The sequence below is a fragment of the Lates calcarifer genome, linkage group LG6 (assembly GCF_001640805.2).
Source record: "Lates calcarifer isolate ASB-BC8 linkage group LG6, TLL_Latcal_v3, whole genome shotgun sequence".
Taxonomy (NCBI): Eukaryota; Metazoa; Chordata; class Actinopteri; family Centropomidae; genus Lates; species Lates calcarifer.
Genome location: NC_066838.1, coordinates 14,778,099 through 14,802,740, shown reverse-complemented (window position 1 = coordinate 14,802,740; position 24,642 = coordinate 14,778,099). Strand labels below are relative to the sequence as shown.

Sequence of the window (24,642 nt, the reverse complement as noted above, 5' to 3'; positions counted from 1 at the left end):
TCTGTCGGGAGCTGACTATTTGAGCGGGTCAAAATTTAGAGAAGGGCAGAGGACAGCAAAACATTTTGTTCTGTAATGTTAACATCACAGTTCATGCACTATCACCCTCTGAAAGTTTCATATACCATGTAAAGCAGGGCAACAGACAGATGTTGCATGTGAGTTTGTTGCTAATGAGGCAATGAGTTCAGATGTGGGAGGCTGATAGAAAAGACAGCTATTGTTTTCGTCTACCCTCCCTTCATGACAACAGCTGTGGAGTGGAGGTGTGGGCCTCCAGCAGGAGGATACACTGTGATCTGGTCAAGCTGCACAGAGAAATATGCATTGCTTCGTCAAGTGTGGTGTGTGTGGGCTTTCCTCTGTGCAACAGGGACTGGTTTCAAAATAGCACATCATAGACCCGCAGGCCGTTTATTGTGTTCTTTGGAAGCAAGATGGAAAATCACTCCGAGATGTTTTATTTTATCCTTGGAGTGCAGATAAAATTTCTCTTTCGCTCTGGCCCTCTTTATCTGCGCTTATCTTGCTGTGAAAACAGATGATTTATGTACAGTCTTCGTGCTCGAGTTTATGTGTTATTCCGATAAGACCCGTGGGTTTGTGTGCGTGTGTGTGTCTGTGTGGTTTATGAGTGTTTATTGAGACCTCAGATTGCAGGACTGCCTACTGGAGGACACAGACAGTCTTCCGTGGGAATGCAAAGTCCCACCAGTTCCCAATCCCATTCCTTATCTCCAGCATTCCCATATGAGTGATGTATATTATCCTCCTGAACCAGGACCATTTGACTGCAGCACTGCTAGCGACCATATGCAAATGACATGCATTTATATGCATGTTTCTAGGTTTAAACAAGTTCAATTAAGATGAAGTTACCACCAATATTAATAGATTAATTGTAGCTTGCAAATGCATAACAAATATGCATTTTCACATTTGCAAACAAAGTGATGGTATAAAAAAGAAAAATTTCAACATGGAAACAAAAATAGTAAATTAATATGTTAGGAATATGTATATGTACATTTTTGCAGTGGAAATGCAGACACAGTGAGAACACAGAAAAAGAAAGAGAGAGAGGCGTGTACGAGAGCAATAGAGAGGTGGTGAGGTAGGGGGTCAACCTCAGGTTTTGCATACTTGCTTGTGTCTCTAATGCACTGTACGTATGCCAGCACCACAGCGTGGCCAACTGCCTCCTCACCTGCCAGACTGTTCACCTGATTCACCTGGCCTCCAGTGCAGCCCTGCCCATGGGTGTGAACATCAAACAGATTTTTTTTTTTTTTAAATAAAACTGTTGCTCATTCAAATCATCATCAGCTTTTACCATCAGTCCCACCTGAATACATACATTAACTCTGTTTATCTTTGCAGCACAACCAACTGTAATGTGATTAAAAGAAACAGATACGATAACTGGACATATTGCTCAGTTCAGTCATTCCACAGTATATAGCCAATGTTGGCGTTCCCTAATTGGGGTATTATGGCTTTATTGCTTATCACACACATGAACATGCGCACACACCCTGACACACACACACTGTTTTGTCTAGGCGTTAGGGGATTTCCCAGTAACCTGCATGTGTACTGGTGATTTGCGTATGTTCACTAATCTAGGGGGTTTGGCTATAACTGTAAACCCACTACACCTGGACACACACATACACAAACACACACAGAGACACAGAGCACCTTGCTCATCAGCAACTGATGACCGTGCTGATAAGCCAGATAAAAACCCTTTCTTAAGTGCTGCAACACTTAACACACTAATGGTCAGCAGTGTGTGTGTGTGTGTGTGTGTGTGTGTGTGTGTGTGTAATTACAAGTCAGTTTTTTATTCACCTGCCAGTCTGTGACCGTTAAACATCACAAATGACTCAGATGCACTACAGGTAGACAGCTGATCAAATCTCTAACCCCCTTGTACACACACATTCAAACACACACACACACAGACACTATTGAACAACATAAAAATGTGATTAAAAAGCAATTGAAATAAAATTACAGTGATCCCTTCTGTATAATCTGTAGATTTAATAATATATGAAATAATGTAGGATACGCAGTAATATTCACTAGTTGTTATTTAACCCCAGTCATTGAGGTAATGCTTCATGTGTTAGAGTGATCTTATATCTTTGGTATTTGTTTTGCCCCTATGATTACATATTTTCTGGACAGCCCCCACCCCCCCGTGAATCCCTTCACTACTTAGGGTTTATTTTTAGATGGCAACTAATATTTTTAGCTCGGACTTCCCCGCTCATTCTTAAAAAGGAGACATAACAGCATTTTTAAGGCAGCTCCAAGAATGCAAATCAGATTAATTGTAATTCTTACATGCCATAGTAACAGCAACACTTCTCAAGTTTCACTTGCCTCTCTCTTTGTTTTTGACGGCAAGGGTCCAATGTCTCTGTGACCTTATCACCTTATCCAGGTGCAAGAGGAGTCCTAACCGTCACCTATTTCATTGAACGCTGAGGGTTTTTCCGAACACGTTTATCAAGTTTACTACTGCCCCTTCAACTACTACTGTTACTATGCTGCAGTCGTGTGCAGAGGAAAAATATCTAAAAAATATTTACCATGTCACCCTCAGTGACGATGCAGAATCCTATATTTTCCTGCCTTGATATGCTGTCTCAGACTTCTCAAACCTACTGCAGATCTTGCACCATTATTCAGAAAGGAAAAGATATTAATATGATGTGATAATATGATAGCTAAAAAGCAAAACAGAATTTAAAAACTCGGGTATTATGTTACATGGTTGACTGTAAATATGTAGACTGAATAAAAGTGAAACATCAAAGTGGGGTATTTAAAAAAAAAGGCTGCTCCACTTATACCAATTTGAGATGTGATGAGAATATAATTTGCTTGTCTACTTGCTGCTTCTTAAAGGTGCTATATGTAGACTTTTGCTATTGCTACCACGGATTTCTGGTGGCTTACTTAAAGCCACTATGTGTCTTTTTTATTTATTTATTTATTTTTTTTCAAATTTTTACAATTATCCTGGAAACACCATTTTTTGCAGTCTGTGTTTTGCTTTCATCCCCTTCATGTCAGATTCAAACCTTTGATCAGTCAATTTTCTTAAATATTGTGAGAAAGTACAAGGCAACTTAAGACAAAGCCTATTAAGAAAATCACCAAAATGAATAAAATGAATTGCTTAAATCATCTCCAACATTTTTTTTTAATTTGAATGCAATTAAGTTGTGTTATCTATGTGCTAGTTATTTCTGCAGTTACATGTATCAATAATAATAATCAGACTAAAAAGTATCATTATGTCTTCTTACATGTACCACACTGATCAGTCTAAATCATGATGGACCAGGGTTTAAGTCAAGGTTTATACTGATTTGCATGTTTAATTACTGTACTGTAATACATCCTGCTAGAACTTAAACTGCTACTACTTTACAAGTAAATACATCTACTTTGTTTACTGCTATTGTGGTTGTTATTGTATTGGTATTGATATTAGTACTGGTATTAGTATTGGAGTTGACAGTGGCATTGCTGATGATACAGGTGTTGGAAATGGCATTTGCATTTCTATTGGCACTATATGGGTATGGTAGTGGATTTGAATTAGGACTTCTATTGGTATTGATGTTATTATTATTTCTAACAAGGTCAGGACAAAGACATAAGAATTAAAAATAACAGCTCTTTTGATAAGCGGTGTAAAATAAGCTAGTAGTTTTGTGTAAGCTTCACAGGCAAATTACTGAATGACACAGGCTTGTAGTTTTGTATACACTGTGTATGTAAATACTATATGTGTACGAATGTGTTTATGTTATAGAAGTTACACCCAAAAAAAGGATTTGGCATGATGTCAAATTCATACAAAAAATGTGGTGGCTGTGGTGTTTCTGTCACTGAGTCCTGACAGAAAAAGTTAATAACATTGAATTGTGATAGGCTACATGTGGGAGGGAGTCGAGGATGGCAGTATCTACCCAAATGGAAATTATATTTGTAACTTTAGCAGTGTAAGCAAATATTAAGCACGCAAACTGATGTCTTACCACATCGTAAAGATTAGGGCCCACTCTTTGGTTTGATTTATGAATTACAGATTTTCTTTCATCTGTTTTACATATACAAAAAAGAGTGTATGATATCAGGTGCATCAATGTCGGGAAACACTCCCGATGTTTCATGGAAGCTATTTCTTTCACCTTGCTCAACAGGTTCCACTGAGTGCCAGTGACTCTACCTTAAAAACCGCAGCCTACTGTAAAGTCACATAAACAAGCAGCTAGTGTGAAGCAGTCAGTTGATGATCAGATTTATCAATCACACCAGAATCTAAATATTTGTGCACAGTAGGTTGTAATTGTTTGTACCTGCACAGGGTAAACAAAACTGTGCCATGTGCATACAAGAAAAGCCATTCACAGTGCATGGCAGTTTATTCACAGACATATATGTGTATGAGTGTTTACATGTGTTTGTGTCCATGTGTGTGTGAGAGGGGGCGGGGGATGTTCATAAAGACTGCAATATTCCAGATGGTTAGCCTGTCACACCAGTGGGAAAAAAATCATTGGTGCTATTGGCTCAGCTGCATTGTTTCAATCAGAGTTTCACATTTAACACACCCACAAGTACATGTACATGTGTACAAATTTTAAAGGTACAGACCAGAACCAGAAAGAAAGAAATGCATAATACTTAAGTGGTACCAAAAATCATATAAAGTATTTTTTAAATGTTTTCCTAAGGTCTGGAAACCAACCTAGTAATTTCTGATACAACTTGTTATATTTGCCTTCCATGACCTAACAGTATTTCTTTGTGCACTCTGATAGGTTTACAGCATAGGGACCTGTAGTAATATTTCACTGTGGTAAATTGCTACACTAAAACTTGACAATTTGTAAATTTAGTAATGTCATTCCTGTAAGCACAGTTTGAGTTTTTGTCATGTTGGGTCAATAGCCTAGAAATAAAACACAGGTTGTAAATACCCACTGCCTCTCCCATTATATACAATCCCTTTCACATATCATCTATTTCCAAGGAGGTCAGAAGCTGCTGGCACTGTATTTTGGATTTATGGCACTGCTTATCAGGCCATAAATAACTGTGTCAACGGTATTTTTTAATAATAATCATTGCTGTTTTGTTTAAATTGTTGAGGTTAAAGTATATCAGTCAACATTTACTTAGATGCCTCATCCCAGCGTGCACTGCAGAGAAACTCTCAAGACAAGTCACCAGTCCATGACAGGGTTACCATATTTACACAAAATCCCTGACATTCCTGTTGACACCTACAGTATGAGCAATTAGAATTTGTGGTCGACCTGACTTGTCTTTGAACTGTTTGAGGAAACTCACAGAAACAGGTTAAACAGAGTTACCTCCCACAGAGCGAGTCCAATATACAGGAAAATCACAGTTCCAGCCATTTGTTTTTACTGATAATAATATGCACTCCTATCTGGAGGAAATAGCTTAAATAAAAATCATGGTTGAATAGACAGTAAACCCTGCCACTGACAAAGTTTCACCTTAAAGCTGTGACTTCAGTTCATTCCAGTTCACTGAATTGTCACCTTCACTGTTGTGGACATTTCTAAATTATTCTAATACTTTATTTAACTCCAAACCCCAGTTTTATGTCAGGTTGTCCTCTACTATACTTCTGTTGATACAGCACGCTCTTTGAGTCAGTCAGGCTGACAGGTTTGTTGTACTACACTACAGCGTCTCTGCTACTTCGTTTTTAGAGTCCGTGTGTCTCAAACCCAGTAGGGTTTGGGGAAATCCCTCAGCTACACACACCCTGTGAAAAAAAGGGACATGTTGCACTGCCAGTTAAGTACTGGAATCCACGTCCACGACACACACAACATCAACAAAAAGGAACATGCTCGCTCTCAAGAAACAAAGCGGCATATATCGAAAGTGAACTATGAATGACGTCATGTGTTCCCTACCTGCAGTGTGATGCAACACCTGACTGTTTGCTTAACCACAGCGGTTTATGAAGAACAATGTCACTTTATGTAGCAGCCCTCAGTTTAATTAGGAACTTGATTAAAACATACTGTTCATCAGAGCTACAGAACTGAGCCTGGGAAGGTTTTGAGGGGGAGGGAGAGTTACAGTGGATGATTTTTATTCACTAAGTAGGCCATTAATAAGCCATTCTTCAAAACACTGTTCTAGAAATATATTGGATTATTTATGAATATAATCAGAAGTCAGATGAGTATATGGCCATTGCATGCCAAGCATAGCTGATAATGAGTGAGCCTGTCATAACACTGTCATTATAGCTGGAGGGGGAAAAAAAATGTTACCAATAACTGATGCAGGGGGCTTTATTATAACATTAACTCCCCAATGTAGCATTTATAAGCAGTATACTGTATACACATTTAATAAATGGTTTATAACAGACTGTAATGTAGCTGTAAGTGTAGTTGTGAACAACTCAAGAACATAACTAGATGCTGGTATATGAACAGATGATGACATGCAGTGTAATATAACTCAGCTGTTCTTGATGGAAGAAGTTAGAATTGTTGAAAATATTATGTATTAACAAACACCTAAAAATATCCTCATACCTGCTCACAACTGCATTATAATGTGTCATTATACCGTATGTTTATATAGTGCTTTTGAATGATAAATAGGAGGGCTAAAGTAAGTGAAGTTATTACTGCCTGAGGGCCAAAGGTCGCTCTTACAAACAATGCCCTCATTTGGTCTTGTGGAACATTTCCTTATTGAACATAAACATAAACACATTTCTCAGTAAGTCATATTTATTTCAGGTGTCACACACCAATATATCACTGTGAAATTGATAAAAGCTTGAGAGTATGGTCAGCCAGCTACTCTGACACACTTTTCCCCACACGTGGGAAACTTGACGGTGAATATGTGAGCATGTAAGTGTAGCGGCAAATGTGTCTGTAAATTGTTTTTCAATGCACTGCACATTTACGTAAGAATTCATTTTTAAACCTTTCTCCCTCATCCTTCAAGTGCCTCCATCCTTCAAGCATTTTAAAGCCAAGAAGGTAAAGCCACATGATTATCTTCCATAGTGATGTACCTCTGCTGTTGCAAATGAAATGATAAGAAACCACAGATATACCACATGTTTTTAATTCCAGGAAATAAAACCCTGCATGCTAAAAAAAAATATTCACTGAAGCTCAAAAGAAAACTTGGTATAAAATAGACAATCTGCTAAGAAAAGAATTACAACAAATTCCACCTCTGTTATACCTCAAACCCTACTATTGAACATGTGTATTTGTTTCTTTTATAATAAGAGGGGATGGAGACAATAAGCACTCAGAGTATCTCTTCAAAAAAAAAAAAGCCTATATTAAGAAACAATAGCCAGAATTACCTTTTATTTTGTAAACCACTCCCTCTCTGGGGGCATGGCCAAAAGTGAGAAAGACTATATAAGTGACACGACATCCAGGTGGAGCATCATACAGGTGAGCTTTTACATTCTCATGTCTCCACGCTCCACCGCCTGAGGATACTACTTCACTGTACCAGACACAAGAGTTCACCTCTGACTTAACAAGGTACAGCTATCCTTTTCATTGCATTCATTCAGGTTCTGACTTTGTTTTTTGCTGTCATATGACTTGTCTATCAGCCTCTGACAAGTTAGAGAAGTGTGTGTGTGACAGCTTCTTTCACTTCTCTGTTCATTGCTGTGACATTTGAGCCTTGATTCTGGTGTCTCATGATGGTGTTTTCTCTTTACAGATTGTCTTTTAAGCATGTTGGCACAAATGGAGACGGTGAGTCTGATATATTCACAAATATTTAACATTTTAAAGATAGTTGTTAGTAATTTTGTGAGGGGGGGATGCATGTTTTATATTTATAAAACTGGGTAGTTCAGTAATAGTCTGCTCTAAAAATATGATCCTGTTGACTGTAACAGATGTGTGTAGGCTGAGGGTAAAAGGTTGTTTGTCAGAATAGCAGCTAGACCACACAACGTTGTCACCCAAATGTTACCCGTGCTGGTGGAAGCACAAACACTTGCATAAATTTGCCAGTCAAACTAAAACACACATGGTCACAGTGTTGTTGCCTGGCTCATTTCCAAGGTACAAACACTACAACACACAGCTAGGAACAGGTTAAATTATATACAGTTCTCTGTAGCATGTGAATATCATTAGAATGTCATTTGACTAAACTATGCTGCATGGAAAGAAAAGGATTAACCATATTACAAGAATGATCTGTGCTCTTTGATACCATGTAGACAATGGATGATTTATAGACAGTTAGAGGCTCATTTAAAATTGATGGATGCCTGCATCGCTCATCTTCAGATCTCAAAATTATTCACTGTACAGTTAGGATGTGCGACAGTACCACAACAAAACAACAATGGGTTATAGTGAAAAAAAACAGAGCAGGTGTATGGTCTGATAATAATAACACCTCAGGCTATGACTGACGTGAGATAAACGCTGCCCATCATACACAATGTTCCTGGCTGCCAGCATGGTACAAAAAAACATGCCAATTTCAAAACCAGAGTGTGTATATTATTTGTGACAGTTGTTGTCCTGCTCTGTTTCTGTCAGATGGCCTATGTGACTGAGATCAGGCTGAGTGGAGGTCGGGGGGCCTGGAGCGGAGTGGCTCCCTCCTCCTGCCCCGAGGTAGACCTGGAGGTCATCGAGGAGTATCTGCAGGAGCACTCGCTGGAGGTCCAGCCCGCTCACACGCCCGTGTCTCCTCCGAGCACTGTGGGGCAGCAGACGCACACACACCCCCACCAGGGCGCCAGGATCATAGGTTAGTGTGACGATGACAGTGATGAGAATTCAAAAGATGATGCATGCGCTTGTATATTTCTACATCTTTTACCTGACTGGCCTGTTTGTCCATACAGAGAATAACTGGTCAGGTCAGCATGCATATGAGTGGCACTGTGACTCTCACACTCGAAACAAGGAATATGAAGAGCAAGCCCCACCTCCAGCCTGGCCTAGTCACCATGACAACCAATGGGTGAGTTCAAGGACCTCAATCTCTTCATAAAATAAAGCTTAATTGCCTCTTTAATTGCTGAATACTACAACACATCACTGTGTTTCACACATTTCAGCAATTTGTGGCTAAATTTAGACTAACACACAAAATTTGATTGGCTTTATTCATGATTTATGAAGACAGTTACACCTGTGAATCATTAATATGTGTGTTTGTTTCAGGAACACATTGCTTATTCCTATGGAGGACCTGCATACATTGACTCAGATTCCCAGTCCAGTAGCTCCCAGTACCAGGAATACCAAGATTCACCATCACCATCGTCTGACAGGGGAGGCAGGATGGACAGAGACTCCCTGCCTCTTGCCCCATTGTCAGGTATAAATACACACAACACAAACAATCCTGGACCTGACCACATCAACAAACACCAAACTACATAGTCACATGTGTTTAGCCTACTGTTCAGACACAGCTGGGGGGAAACAACACATGTTCACAAACATATGCAGGTATGAATCGCTGTCACCTCATATTTTTGTGTTCCCTCCTCAGTAGGAAAGAGGAAAGAGCGGTTGTTCCAGTTCCTGTTTGAGATGCTCCAGACGCCATCGATGCGAAGCTGTATCTGGTGGGTCCAGTCCTCCTCCTGGCACCTTTCAGTTCTCTTCCCAAAACAAGGAGCGCCTGGCGCAGCTGTGGGGACGGCGAAAGGGGAATCGCAAGACCATGACCTACCAGAAGATGGCGCGAGCACTGAGGAACTACTCCCGCACCGGCGAGATTCAGAAGGTGAAGAGGAAGCTCACGTATCGCTTTGATGAGAAGACGCTGAGAGGCCTGCAAGGAGACTCTAATTCAGTGTAGGAAGCATTATGGCAAGTGTACATAAGCACAGAAAAATTGGATATTCCGAGAAAAATCACTGGATGTCCCGTTAATGTCCTGTCTGCTGATTCTAATTCTATGTCATGTGAAAACAAATGAATACTGAGTATTTGAAAAGCCAGAAGATGAAACATTGTCAGTCAGAGTGTTCTTCAGATACAGAACAATACTGGAATTGGTGCTTATGACGGAAACGATGATACTGACATGAGGACGCAAACTCCAAGCATAGGCAATGTGGGTAAAGTAAACTGGCATTAAAAAATATGTAAATCTCTAAGGTTGTCAGATAACATCTACTTCATAAGTAGAACTTAAATAAAAGTTGTGGTTTTCTGTTTTTTGTCATTTTGTGTTGAAGATATTTAGCAGCAGTGAGATCATTTTATACACTTGTTAACAAAATTAGCTTGTGTAAACATGACGTTTGTGTTAAAATCTTTTAGATTAAATATATCTGATTTTTTTTTTTTTCAGAATCTGACACATTTTGTCTATCTGACTGTCTGTGTATCCATCTATTAGCAGTCTATGCACCTATGAGAACAAAGAGATACTGTATGGGGCATATAAGCCAAGCAAATACACGCATTTATAAACTACAGCACACGCGCACACACACACATACACACACACACACGCAGACGCATGCATAGCCAAAATTGTATGCAAAGCAAGCATGCACTGAAAAACCGCCACTAAACACAGACCTGTTAATCAGTAACATCTAAAAAGTCCCCTCACTTTCAGAGTAACAAAACACACACACTGAACACACATGAGATGCTGCGTGTGACTTTCTCGAGTGACACTGCCAAAGTAAATTAATTTATTTTTCGTAGTCAAATGATGAGGTCACATATTCACTGAAAACCAAATGACACATGAATAAATTACATAATATTGACCACACATGGACGGTCCTTCTTTACTATGTAGATTATACTTCTAAGGCAGGAGTTTTATTCAGGTAACTGTCACTACTTGTTCTGGTATGATGCATTTGCAATAAGAATGTAGAGGAAAGTAACTATGTACATTTATTCAAGTGCTCTGCCTTGGTATGTATATATGTTTTCTGCATTTCAGAGGGAAATATACCTTTTCCTCAACTGCATTTTCAACAGTTGTACTAGCGAGTTACCTTGCAGATTAAGATTTTACATATAAACTTGTGATCATCTTATAGAATATGATGCTGTATTAGACCAAACTATCCACCAGTAAATAATGTACTTTAATTTACCTTACAACATCAAAAGGCTGCTTATGCATTCATGCATCAGTAACATTACGGATCTGGCCATTTTGCATAATAAGTGCTTGTTTCGTTTGATACAGTACATTTTGCTGATAATACATCTGTACTTCAGAGTTATAACTCAGCAGTATGTATTCACCACTGGCAATACCGAGCACACCTGTTGTGTGAAATATGTGACACGGCTCATTCAGGAGTCCTCTCCTCTCAGTCTACTGGGCCACATTTATCAGTGAGAAAGAAGGATTTTCACTGACTGATGAAATACAGATGGTGTCTCCATGGAGTGCACGCCTGTTGTTGTGTGTGCACACAGATGCGCACACATGCTTGCATATAAAAAGCATCTGGTCAGTGCTTTTTTTGGTCATTTGAAGCCAAGAGCTGAAAGCGGCGATAGACTATGTGAACAACAAATTTGAGATTATGTTGGATTCTACTCTGCTGTGGGATTTGTTGCACCTGTCCACAGTCTTCAAGGAAACCTGCCCAATCAAACTTCACAGCCTCTCTGTCCTCCCTGCTCGCCATCCTCAGCGATGGCCGAATGGAGTTGGGTGGTTTACACGGTGCTCGAGGTGCTGATTGCTGTGGCCTGCTGCCTTGGCAACGTGTTGGTGGTGTGTGCGGTGTGTGTTGGTATCCGGGATTCCCTTCGGGAGCCAACTTTCTGCTTCCTGGTTTCCTTGGCGGTGGCTGACTTCCTCGTGGGCGTGGCTGCTGTTCCCCTGGCTGTAATTTTGGATGGCTGGGTGAGTCTGACCTCTGACCTGTGCCTGCTTCTCAGCTGCGTCGTGCTCGTGCTGACGCAGGCCTCTGTGCTGTCGCTGTTGGCTATCGCTGTGGACCGATACCTGCGGTTACACATTCCACTCAGGTGAGGTATGCACTCTGAAATGCTAGTTTACAAATTAAAAAGTTCCTTAGATAACATACCTACTTATTGATTTGTAGAAATAATACTCTCTCTTCCATTGCAAATTCCTGTTTTATCCCTCACTCTCAGATACAAAACACTGGCCACACAAAGGCGCACATGGTTTTCTGTGTCTGTGTGCTGGATACTTTCCTGTCTGCTGGGGTTCACCCCTCTGTTTGGCTGGCACAACTACTCCTCTCTAACATCTGTTTCCACCAACACATCATCCTCTACTATCACCTCTCCACCATGCACCTTCCTCTCTGTTATTTCCCTCCCCTTCATGGTCTACTTCAACTTCCTGGGATGTGTCATGGCGCCCCTGCTGGTCATGATGCTCCTCTACGCTCGAATCTTCTGGAGCCTGCAAGGTCGCCTAAAAGAGAGCTGTCCTCAAGCCCAGGCCTCTCTGCTCAGGGAGAAGAGGCTGGCCTGCTCCCTGGCTCTGGTTCTCATTCTGTTTGCCAGCTGCTGGATTCCTCTGCACCTGATGAACTGTCTGCTGCTGTTTCACGGTCCTCAAGCTGTCACACAAGGGACACTCTATACAGGCAAGTGATGGTAGCTTTACTAGACTGCAGTTTGTCATGTGTTTGTTTTCATAGTCAGACATTTATTTTCATTATTCCTCCACTGTTCTGAATGGGTGTTTTTTTCATCCATGATGTTATCACAGAGCACAATACTCACCAGACCTGACGGTGAAAAATCCAATTTTTCCAGGTATTCTCCTATCTCATGTCCAACTCAGCCATCAACCCTGTGGTCTACGCCTACCGCATCCCAAAGATCCAGCAGGCCTACGGTCAAATTTGGAGACGAATTCTGCTGAAGCTAAACTGTTGCCATGGGGACAAGCGAGTTCGGCGATCAATAACAAGCAACCGAGCCAGTCACACAGAGGTGTGTGAATCAAGAGGGAAGACAACGCCCTAATGAAAGGACCACAGGGTCATTTTAAGTGAAGTGTGTTTGTTGGAGGTTTGAGTTCATGGGATGCTCACATGAGAAAAGAGACTACCAGTCTCCAACAATCATTTAAGGCACAGAAAACCATGTAGAAATGCAGGCAGCTTGTGATTGTTTGAATTTGTAAAATCCCCACTGGTAGTGTTTGTGTTGAATGGAACCCTGCGTACTCCGGTCCACCGTGGCTTCCAGTTTCCTATCGCCTGATCTGCAAACTTTGTTCTAGTTGAAGCAATCTCCTGTGTCTCCACTAGAGGGTACTCTACACTAACAAACTCAACAGCTGCTGTTGTACACAAACCAGGAAACCAGCAAAATGCAGTATGTGAGATCAGGAACAGACAATTTCAAAACCTCATTCACTGATTTTTGGACAACTGATTTGAAGCAAGTATATCTTTATTGAGATGTACATATATTTAAGCAAGTCATGTGACAGGTTAAATCAATTCAACACTAATCCTTTGCAGCACATGTGTACCTGATCCTTTTTTTGATAATAAAAGTGATACTCAGCCATGAGAGTGTGTTGAGTATTGATGAGTGTTCAGTGAGCTCCTCAGGGAAGGCAATAGACTGTATAGTTATCACCTGAGCAGGGTGCAATCCCACCCACCAAACTATACAACCTACTACCTCACCCTGACAGAACCCAAATCAAGCACCCCACACGTTCACCTGTTGGGGAACATGACATCCAATTTACCTGCACTGGCAAAAAAAACAATGCTTGTCACAATGCATTATTTTCATTTGCTGCAAGCGTATGTTTTGATTGGACATGATTGCCCGTCTGGAGATGACAGTTGGCGAGTGGCTGATTCAGCTGTCTCCTTGGGAAAGACAGTAGATTGTATAGTTATCTCAAAAAGAGGTTACACAACCCCACAACTATTCAATCTACTACCTCAGCCCCAAGGACAGCATCCATGTTGCTTCAGCAGCAAAGCTCCTCAAAGGTAAAACTCCTGCAATGGCACAAAGAAAAAGAGACAGAGAGGGTTATCTTAATTAACTAGTCTTTTCTGTGAAATACATGCAAGATAAAGTGCATATTTACGTCGCATTTTTCGACTTGTGTTCAGATTCAATCCCAGCAGAAAGGAGTGTAATCGTATTTTCAGTTTTATCTCTGTGTCTGATTCTTTGTTTTTGTTTAAATCGGTTCCTGGAAATGATTCAAAATCGCGACTTGCAGCAAAAATTGCTCGTGCTTCATGACAACAAGTCTTCAACTGCCAAGATTTGGGGAAACGTTTATCGCTTCTTAACAAAAGAAGACTCAGAGATTTTGCATATTGGCACATCTTCACTGATCAACCAAGCTTTTTTTTGTATGTGTGTTTCAGAGCTGAATGTGTTTAAGAAATCCGTTCCATTAAAATAAATGAAAGACAAATAATTTAACGGCAAGCAGACATCGCAAAGTGAGAGCACTAACGTGTGAAAGCCCACCAAACAACTCACTGGCTTCCTTAGACTCTGGCATGTGATCGAAAGAGAGAGAGGAAAAAAAAAAGAACTGCTCGATTCTGTGCCAGGAATTCGTTTCCGTTTTTGCCAAAAACTGAGCTCATTCCAGTGGGCTATCCCTGTGTAGGCTGGCTGCTGCTTCTCAGACGGAGGTACACACACAGATGCCTGCAAATATGGCTTCCACCAGCTGCCTCTGATTGAATACGAGGCTGGGATTCTGCCCCCCAAAACACAACAAGGAAACACAAAATGGCGTCTCGTACATCGGCCATTTTAGGTCTGCTTAAAAACACTATTAGGTCCACCTTTCAGGGTTTTTTTTCCTTAGCCCTGCTGTCTCGTGATGAAGAGAGAGCCGCTGTTCTATCAAGAGTGATGGAGAATCAATCTTGTGCCAAGTACTGAGACGAAGCCAACAGACCCAGACGACACACTCTATCACAGGCACTGAGTGAGAGAGCAACTCTAACATTTCTTATCAGACAGCCGGAAAGTTCACAAAGAAAAAGCATTGTCACAGCATGCCCGTGGCTGCGTGATTTCGCTCGTACCATTTACAATTCACCTTTGGTTCTATCAAAAATCCGTAACTATGGCACTCTCACTGAATGAGCAGGTTGTATTTTTGCTCCTTTCATTATAAAAGATGCTCATCGTCAAGCCACTATTCTCTTAAGGGATTGGAAGGTTGTGATGGGCCAGCAGGTTAACATGGCAGCCACCTAAGGGTTAATGTGTGCCAGACTAAATGCCAGACCTAGGCCTCAGATAGACAGAGAAGAGGTTAGGAGGTACACTGTTTGCATAAATTAGCATACAGCCACAACCCATGAGACTTGGTCCAGACCAGCCCATAGTTAGCATGCAGTAGACCCTGCTAGCCTGATTACAGAAGACCAGACAGACAGAAGGGGGGGGGGGGGGGGGTTGGCATGATGCCCAACTCTTGCCACCATGCCAGTGACAGATCTACAAGCTCTGTTTGGTTGCCAAGAAGCATCCCCTGACTGGAGCTGTATTTGGAGGACGAGGGGAACAGACTAATAATGATATGACACAGTGTACTGGGGGAAATGGGTCAAATTAATGAAGATTTAACAGGACATCTGAGCATGGCCTCAGATGAAAAACAAGAGAAAAGATTTAAACATTAAATGCTTGTGGGTTATTCTGTGCTTCTGATTTAATTGCAAAAAATGCCGTCCCATTCCCTGCACAACTCCCGACTGTTTTGGAAACACTGAAACCAGACTCGGTCAGTCATGTGAACTCCACTGGGCGCTGTTGTCTGTGATCGTGGACTTTGTCTATGGCACACAAAAGGGGCAGCATGGCTCTGCTGGGGCAAATCATTTTCTCTGTCAACAGCTCCAAAATAAATGTGCCTCAAACCTGCAGGGCAGCTGAGAGGATCTTGAAGGAGAGACAAGAAAAGGCAGAAATGTGGCCCATTGAGTTAATCTCATCTGCCTATCAGACAGTCTGTCTGTGCATCTGTCACAGCAGAATTATGGATGAATGGTAGTAAATTCACATTAGCAGCATTCTACATAAGCCAAAAAGCATGGACCTTGTCCTCTCTTGCCCTCTGATAACACTGCTCTGCTGTGACCAACCACGATATATTTTTCTGGAGACAATTTCCTGCTTGAGTATGTTAATCTTCTTTGGGTGACACTTAACACGTGTTTCTTCAGGGATTTCCAAAATCTCTTGTCAGTTATAGCACTGGAAATTTCTTATCTTTTTCAGTAGGTTTCCAGCAGATGTTTTACACTTAACTCGTCTTGTCTATAGAGCCGTACCTGATTCTGTTACAAACATGCAACATCAAATATTTGTTTTAAATAAATTCATTTTTATAATACTGCCACAACTATAAAAGAGGTCTTTTCAGAAAATGAAAAAGGCAACATGTCTTTACAAAATAAAGACGACAAGTCATTAGAATCAAACTATTCACTAATTATGCTCTTTTGTACATGAAGTTGAACGAATAAAATCAAAATGGCTGCTAAACTGAATGACCTGTGTTTATCACTATACAGGTTTTACAAACTTCCGACATCGACCTAAATTTGCTGTGCTTTCAGTTTACACAAAAAGAACAAACTGGTCCAGCCAGCTTTTACAAATAAAAAGCCATGCAAAAAATTATTTTGAAAAATATCGTGGAAACAATAGGCCTTAGCTCCCTCTCCTCCACTGTGAAAGAACGCAGGACTCATCGGATTTACTCCTCACCCAACGCAAACGACGTAAACACGCAAATTAATTAGCAAATCCCCAAACACACACACACACAGCGCAGTCGGATGCCAACAAAACTCCTCAGAATTGGAGCAGATTTTCGCAGGAAGCAGAGGCAGGGAAATACCTATTGGATTGCCTTGGTCCCTTGGTCCACGAGACGGGATGAATGCTTGGCACAGACACAACGGAGGGGGCACCAGACGATTGGTACAGGTTCTTGTGTGTTTCTCTCTCTCTCGCTTCCTCTCTCTCTCTCTCCCTCTCTGAGCTTTGTGCCAAGAATGGGCAGTGTCTGTGTGCCAGGCAGAATTTCAATGAGGGAGGAAGGAGGTGGTGATGGTGGGCAAAGAGGAGGAGTGGTGGGGGAGCTGGAGTTGGCAGAGGAAGTATGCCACACGATAAATGGCAGGATGAAGAATTCCCACAGTTAAAAAGATACAAACAGACGTCTTGTCTTACTCCTGTCCAGTCCTACTCCAGAGATAAAATTGTGTATGTGCACCTGGCAAACACAAAGACGGCTGATCCATAAATAGAGCGCTATGGTTATTTTATGGTACCTGCTTTTTCACCTTCCCCGCTCCCTAAGGATCACCTGATTGCTACATTGAAGGACGAAGGACAGGATCACTGCGCCTTCTCCGTGCCCACTTGGCATGGTGCCCACTCTGATGTTCTGTATATCCTCATTAAACCAGATGCAAGCACACAGGGCTCACAGTCACATGTATGCTGAAATATGCTTCCATATGCATGTACTTAAGACACAACCACACTCTAGTAGACACAACACAGCACAGTTGGCTTGACCTGTAAACATGAAAGAGGCTCAGCCTGTCTTATCCCGATATACTAAATGGTAATTAAAATTAAAATGCTTCCAGTCCTTTGCCATCAGCTTCTCTGTTTTGTGAGATAGAGGGCTGCGCACACAAATGTTGGTCTAACAGGCATAAGAGCTAGGTAAACATGCTGGGCAACGTGTCTGATGAAACGATAGTATGACCCAGATAAGGCAGGAGTATAAGGGAACCATTGTGTTGACTATCACAGTGTCCAACAATCATTTCAACCATAGATACACACAGAGAGAGAGAAGTGGAGCAAAGTTGAATAATCAGTGTTAAAAATCCAATTTTAGATTTATACTTAAGTGTCTTGTGACATTAAAAATGTATTTTTATGTATATGACTTGGTCGCTTCAAGATAACGAGTATACTGATAAACAAAAAAAGAGCACAGTAATTGACCATCACTGGTGTGTTAGTTATACCCTCCAACTACCCAGATGACCAGTGACCTGAATGAAGAAAATATACATCAAAGGTTTCTCTCCTCCTCTTCATCTACTCTCTCTGTTCCCCCTCCTCTTTTCTACTTGTCCGTGCTTTTGCTAATGCGCTGATGAGATGTGTAGTTACCATGGTTTCAAATGTTTCTGATAGCTCAGATGCCTGGCCTGGCACGCTGCTACACGCCCACATGTTATAGCATTCACTAATGCCACGCAGAGCAGGCCATACACACACATGCACATGCACATAAACACCAAACAGCACACAGACACAAACAGTTGAAAAGGTATGCCATTTTGAAGAAGGCGTGCGTGCATGCTTGTGTGCATGTACACAAAGAGTATGCGTGCAAGAGTGCAAAGTGGTGTATGTCAGGACGAAACAGCTGCAGTTTCCTGCATGAGAAGAGAGACTTCCTGTTGCCTCGCTGCAAACCACGGCCGGTCAGCCAAGATATCAGCCAATCAGCTCTGTTGAGGCTATATGCAGGAAGTTAGCCTGACTGCCTCTAGGAGAAAAACTCAGAAACATTATGAGGCAACACGATAAGTTCATCTGAGGATAAGAGAGGGGCGGGGAAAAAGCTCTCCCACTCCTGCCTCTCTTTCTGTCTCTGTAACCCTTGTTCTCTCTATTTTTCTCCAGCTTCTTCTTTCTCAACATTTTCCTCTCATCACTGTCACATGTCGATATAATTAAAAAGAGGTTCTTATGGTTCTTTTTTATGAATTCGTTTGTCACATAATATCAAAGCTGAGAGATCTGAAGTGACAGAGGCTGCTGCAGACGAACTGGGAGTAGTTTACCCACGAATTGTGAGGGGTATGTTGAAAGGGTCTGCCCATATTCACTGTTTCTTAAACACGTGGCACGAAGGCGCCATCTTACCACCAACCCCTATTTAGATCAAGATACAGTACTGACAATAGGCAGTCCATTTAGGTTCCTAATAGCCAATATAATACAGATATTTCATATAATCCAATTGGTATTAAATTTACCCCCTAAAAGTAGGCTGAATGATCGGACTGGCTGTTGTTTAATTTACGTATACTGTTCTGTTTGATTCGGAGATCGCAACATCAATATTTTTCTTTTGTTTTATGGCCTTCTGGCCTCTGATATGTGACTATAAGCAAAATATACAGTGTAATATGAATAACATGTCTGTTTTCTTGCAGCTGACTAAGATACACACCAATCAGATAAATGCGCCTGTTTACTTTTTTTTCTTTTTCAACAGCGTGTCAGACTAGTGATAAAAAAATCAACAGCTTTACTGATAAAAATGTGAAAGAACTACTGAGGAACACCAACATTAAACTGCAATGTTTTGCTTAACAATCTGCCCTTTTCTTTATAGCACTGTCTGTTTGTTTGAGCTAACTCTGTGTCATTTCTGCCTCGGCGTCCTCCTGAGGTGTTAATATACAGTAGCCTATGACGCAGTGTGTCAAGACATTATAGTTGCCACCTTTGAACAAACTGTCACACCTCTAGATCACGGAAAGATAAAACTTGCGCGCAAACACACATTTAACTGTGAAACATCTTCCACATATCTGAGTTTTCATGGTGGCAGAAAGTGCAAACAGTGTGTGAAAGCAAAGAGAAACAAAGTAAATATCGCCCTCTTATTACCTATCGTAACGGCTCGGGGTGATAAGAGACTTGCCAAGCGCCTCACTTGTCCTGTGGGTGCAGCTTTTCAACACTGGTCAGCAGCTAAACTTATACTGACCTGAACGCAACAACAGCTCTCTGGCTCGGTCAACCCTCTGAGGTCAGAAAGTAACCAAGAAGGCCTGTCCTTCCTCCTGCCAGTCTACAAAGAGACACCTGTTCAGTACGGAAAGCCACAGAAAGACTGTTTACCAGAGCCTGTCAGAGCCTGCTGTCCTGGAGCAGAGAGGGGAGAGGAAGAGGAGGACAGGCAAAGACAGCAAGACAGGGGGGAAGGAAGGGGACAGAAGATGGTCAGTGGGGCGTCAGGGAGTCTCTCTGAGCTCTAGAAAAGTTTCTCCTGTTATGTCCATCGAGCCAAAATGGCGGCGAGCGGAGTGCGGCGTGGCAACCGACGACGATAGACACGTTTACAGGAGGAAGACCATGATGAAGGACAGAGAAGAGGGCGAGAGGGACTGCAGGAGAAAGATTACAGGGCAGTGAAAAAGACGGGAAGAGGTGTCGCAGGATAAAAAAGAAAAATACCTGGAGCCAGTACGTGAGCGGCGGGCTGGGCCGGAGGACTGGAGGAGAAGAGGGCCGTGATGGCGGGAAGAAGGGAAAAGAGAGGAGCAGAGCACACCCTCTGAGAGCTACACCCCCTTCCCACAATCCCCTCCTACTGGCGTGAGTGCGTCTGTCCGTATACAGGGTGACAGAGGGACGTCTGCTCACACACAGCTCTACAACACACACACAGACACAGAAAACACGACACACAAGCCACACTATCAGACACACTGTGCACAAGGAAAAAGAACAGCTCCAAAACGGACTCACAATAGACTCACAGTGCATGCGGTTGCGTATGATCAAAACAGAGACAAACACGCGAACACACAGACACAGGACAGTTCAAAACACAAACATACACATAATCAATTCGCCAGCCTTTGGATCGCCCTCTGCTCTGCCCTGTGCTGTGTTTGCCTCGGTCCGCCTGCCCACTTTGGCACTGCTGCCAAGAGGGAAGGAGAGAAAAAGGAGGGGAGGAGGGGAGGAGGGGTGTGTGTGTGTGTGTGGTTGGGGGGGGGGGACACAGAAAGAGGAAGGGAGGGACATGCTGTAGCGAGAGAGGGGGAACAGAAAGAGGAGGAGTCAGAGAGAAAGAGTTAAGAAAGACAGTGAGACACAGAAAGACAAGAAAAAAGAAAGAGAAGTGGAAACTGTCGTGAGCAGAGACAGTGACACAGAACAGCGGGACAGCAGCTGGGAGCACTCTGAGAATTTGTATGTTAATCATCTAATGTCCGAAATACACCTCTCGCCTCGTACTGTACACACATAACTATCCTGCAGCAACAGACAGATGGCGGGACAGACAAGCGGATCCTGACACTTCTGCCATACTGTTCCATCTCGCCATATTTTATCATCAATCGATCCGAAATGCCAAAACTAGCTAACTAAGATTCAAACTCTACACTGTTGGACATTTATTGTCAAGTTCTCTCGCCTGAGAGTGGAATCCTAGGAGACTTACTGTCTTTTTCGACATCTTTATTCTGCCTGCTTTCCTCCGCGTCTCCCTCCATCCTTCCCTCACTTCGTCCTCTCCCTCCATTGGGGATAATATCAGCCCTCCTCAGTGGGAGGAGTTTGAGGGAGTTCAGCTAAATGAATCAATGAGCGAGGAGGGTGGATATTTCAGAGAATGTCACTTTTCTTTTTTCTTTCTTTTTTTCATCTGTTGGCACCTTTCCCAGGTCTCCCTTTGATTTCTCACACCAGCAAGAGTTGAACACCAATGCAGATCTTGGATCAGCGAGCTGTCGCCTCTAGATGACCTCAACCATTAGGAGAGAAAACATAAATCCATCTGTTCATAAATGGCCGACATTTTCTATAGCCTGCCAGCGGACCAATCGCTGGCGTTTGAGCGGGTATCCCGAGCTGGGCCAACCAATCAGAGCTCGCTTCTGAGCTGACGTCATTTTGAAAATGTTGAGAGCAAGTCTAAAAAACAGAAATACTTTTTTCCATTACACTGCAAACAAATGCTGTTTCTTGTCTTTTTAAACTTGCATCGATGACCCGAAGACGAAAATCAAACCTTGTTCTGTCTTTGCAGAGTGAAACGGTTAACGCTTCGTTGCAGCCGCTGGAATACCTGAGTTATTGAGTCCTCAAACTGACCAAACACACACTCACACACACACACACACACACACACACATAGGGACACACACATTGGGGAGGGTGCTCCCAGTCCTCAAACACTCACCCCGGAGACAAAACAGACCACAATAGTCCAGCTTCTCTGCTTAAACTCCACGAGCCTTTTCTCGAAGATAGGACAATAGACACTCACACACACATACACACATGCATTCATACTGTACACACACACAGACACACATGTGGTGCGAACAATCCGGTTCTTCCATGGAGGCTCAGATTCAGCCAGCAGGTTGGACAGCCCCTCAACCTGACGTCACGTCTCCTTTGTTGTTTATGAATTTATTTCTCTCCTCAGCTGAACTCTCTGAACCCAAAGTCGTACCCCCCCACCCCCACCCCCACCCCTCCTCCTCTCCTCCCCCTACCCTCCCGTCCTGTCCTCCAGCCCTACACTTACCCCCTGCCAATGAAGGCGGGCAAATACAGTATGGCTTTAACAAGGAATAAGAAAAGAAGGAGAGAAAGACAGACACAGAGAGGAGAGAGACAGGGAGAGAGAGAGAAAGGAGCTCAGATGTCTATCTCACTTTTTCTTTTCCTCCTTTTCTTCTTCGATCGTTCCCTGTGTCTCTTCCTGCTTGGCTTGTAAAAGTTTCAGCTGCATGGCGGGGCCGGCCTCTTTTGGCAGCCGTCCAACTCTTGACTCTCATGTCCCCTTGCGAGAGAGAGAGAGAGAGAGAGAGAGGAAGAGAGAGAGAAGGAGGGGAGGACAAATATAGTCACAGCTAGACTGTACTGTACAGTTGTAGAGACAGATGTACTCTGAAATGCACAGCGACCATTTTCACTTCACACAAACCCACACGACACAGGAAGAGAGCAGTTTGTTGCATTCCTTCAGCGTTTATAATGAGTTTCTACTGAAGCAACATGCAGTTGATAATGTGTAAAAATACAAGCTAATCATTGCCAGGGACATCATGCAGAGTTCTCAAAAGCCTGTGCCACAGTTGTGTAGTTAGTCTGCCTTTAACTGAGGGTGACAGCTGAATCTGATAACAGTGTGTTTTACTGCTCACACCCAGTTCACACTGGGACACACTGAGTTTGTGGTATCAACAACATGTGTAGCTCAGGTTGCTTGACGTATTTACATATGTACACATGAACATCTCAAAAGCCAAATATAAAAAGTATCCTGTATTCCTGCTAAATGGACTTTGTTTGAATGCATAGGTGCACATACACATGCACACACAGTCAAGAGAAGACATTGTTTCTGACCTTACCTTGGTGCACAAATTCTGTAATGTTGAGGCAGCTACTGGGAAACAGTATCCTAATCACAGCTATGCTTTGCAAATTAGATTAATTAGGTAAATAATTGCATTATTCATGGTGACTTCTTACTTAATTAACTTTAAACAACAAGTATCTCCATTTTTGAAGCACCATGAGGCTAATCAGCCATAACTGTTAAAGGCAGCCAGCTAATATATACAGTTTAATAACTAAAATATTGTGAAAGCACTCCTGCATTTACAGCGTTTCAGTAATTGCTTAAATCTAACTTCCAATAATCTTTACAGCTATAAGTAGGCTAAATAATGGCATATTTACGGCCTTGAAGATTTTACAGTCCTGACACATCCTAATTGGACCCAAAGTATCTTTTATAAATGATGTTGACGTCAGTAGTTAATGGTATTAGCTAAAATGTATTAGCATCCCCAGTCTGGAAAAAAAAAAAAAAAATCCAACTTGAAAACAAAATGTTCTGGAAAAAGCAAATCCCTAAAATAAACTAACCAATTTAGTAAAATAAACTTGTCCGATTCTTTAATTAGAGTTAAGCGTTTACTCACCTGGCTGGGACGCCGGACACTGGACATGGATGGGTCCATAATTGCGCACCTCAGTGCGCAGAAACATCTACATAACAAATTTGTTGGGCCTGTGTGAGTGATAGTTGAATTGATATAACACCGTCACTCTTTAAGTTTTCATAGTAATCTGTCAGACATTCGCTGTTTAACAAGTGGACTTAAGCAGCGTTAGCGTTGCTTTAACCGGTTTATTGACATAAAACAGTGGCGCAGTTTGAGGTTAAATGGGTTACCAGGGTGGCTGGGTCTGGCCTGGACCAAAGTTGGACCAATCAATTATGGTACTTTCTGATGAGGAACCATTTATTAAGGGTCTGTGAGCTATAATTAATGGTTATATAATAGTTAATAAATCATTTTAGTAATATTTCATTTTTTAACCAGCAGCGATCAGCAATAGTTGGATTAAAGATGTGATGCAGTTTAACAATGTCATAGATCATCTGCTCAAAAACACATAATTATTATTATGGTTAAACTACCATCTTGTACAATTTTTACTGTTGAAAGATGTGGCACCCCATCTAGTGGCAAACTTATGCAAATGCAGTTTGCAGTACACGAAGAAAAGTCCCACTGTCCTGCACAAACTGATATTTTATTCCCCTTTATTCTTACCATTGTCTCTGTTTGGTACCATTGGTACAACTTTTTGATAGTGAACCATTTATTAGGTGTTTGTAAACTGTAATTATGGCTTTATTGATGTTCGCAGGTTGTGGGGAAACTCCTCCAGCTCCTTTAATTAATTACAAAGACCCCTCCTGTTTAAACACTTCTTCTGGACCTCCTCTGGAAAAGGGCTG

At 41.9% G+C, this 24,642-nt stretch overlaps 2 protein-coding genes and 1 long non-coding RNA gene across 3 annotated transcripts in view; 2 read left to right on the top strand and 1 right to left on the bottom strand.

Annotated features, from left to right (window-relative positions):
• Window positions 1–10,274, top strand: part of LOC108877937 (uncharacterized) — a 51,870-nt gene extending 41,596 nt beyond the window's left edge. Inside the window, exons 2-6 of the mRNA XM_018668193.2 lie at window positions 7,792–7,826; window positions 8,631–8,844; window positions 8,942–9,060; window positions 9,264–9,420; window positions 9,598–10,274. Coding sequence (XP_018523709.1) covers window positions 7,806–7,826; window positions 8,631–8,844; window positions 8,942–9,060; window positions 9,264–9,420; window positions 9,598–9,863 — 777 coding nt within the window. The 5' untranslated portion in view covers window positions 7,792–7,805 and the 3' untranslated portion in view covers window positions 9,864–10,274. The remainder of the gene's footprint in view (window positions 1–7,791; window positions 7,827–8,630; window positions 8,845–8,941; window positions 9,061–9,263; window positions 9,421–9,597) is intronic.
• A 137-nt stretch (window positions 10,275–10,411) lies between these two features.
• On the top strand, window positions 10,412–13,601 carry LOC108877936 (adenosine receptor A3-like). Its single transcript, XM_018668192.2, is given in 4 exon segments — window positions 10,412–12,068; window positions 12,198–12,661; window positions 12,834–12,850; window positions 12,852–13,601. Coding segments are annotated over 4 exon segments (1,014 nt in total). The 5' UTR covers window positions 10,412–11,730; the 3' UTR covers window positions 13,047–13,601.
• Window positions 13,461–21,297, bottom strand: LOC108877939 (uncharacterized). The gene is made up of 2 exons (XR_007813413.1): window positions 20,316–21,297; window positions 13,461–14,047 (listed from the first exon to the last, which is right to left on the bottom strand). It is a non-coding gene; the product is annotated as an uncharacterized LOC108877939 (long non-coding RNA).
• Between the last annotated feature and the right edge of the window lie 3,345 nt (window positions 21,298–24,642).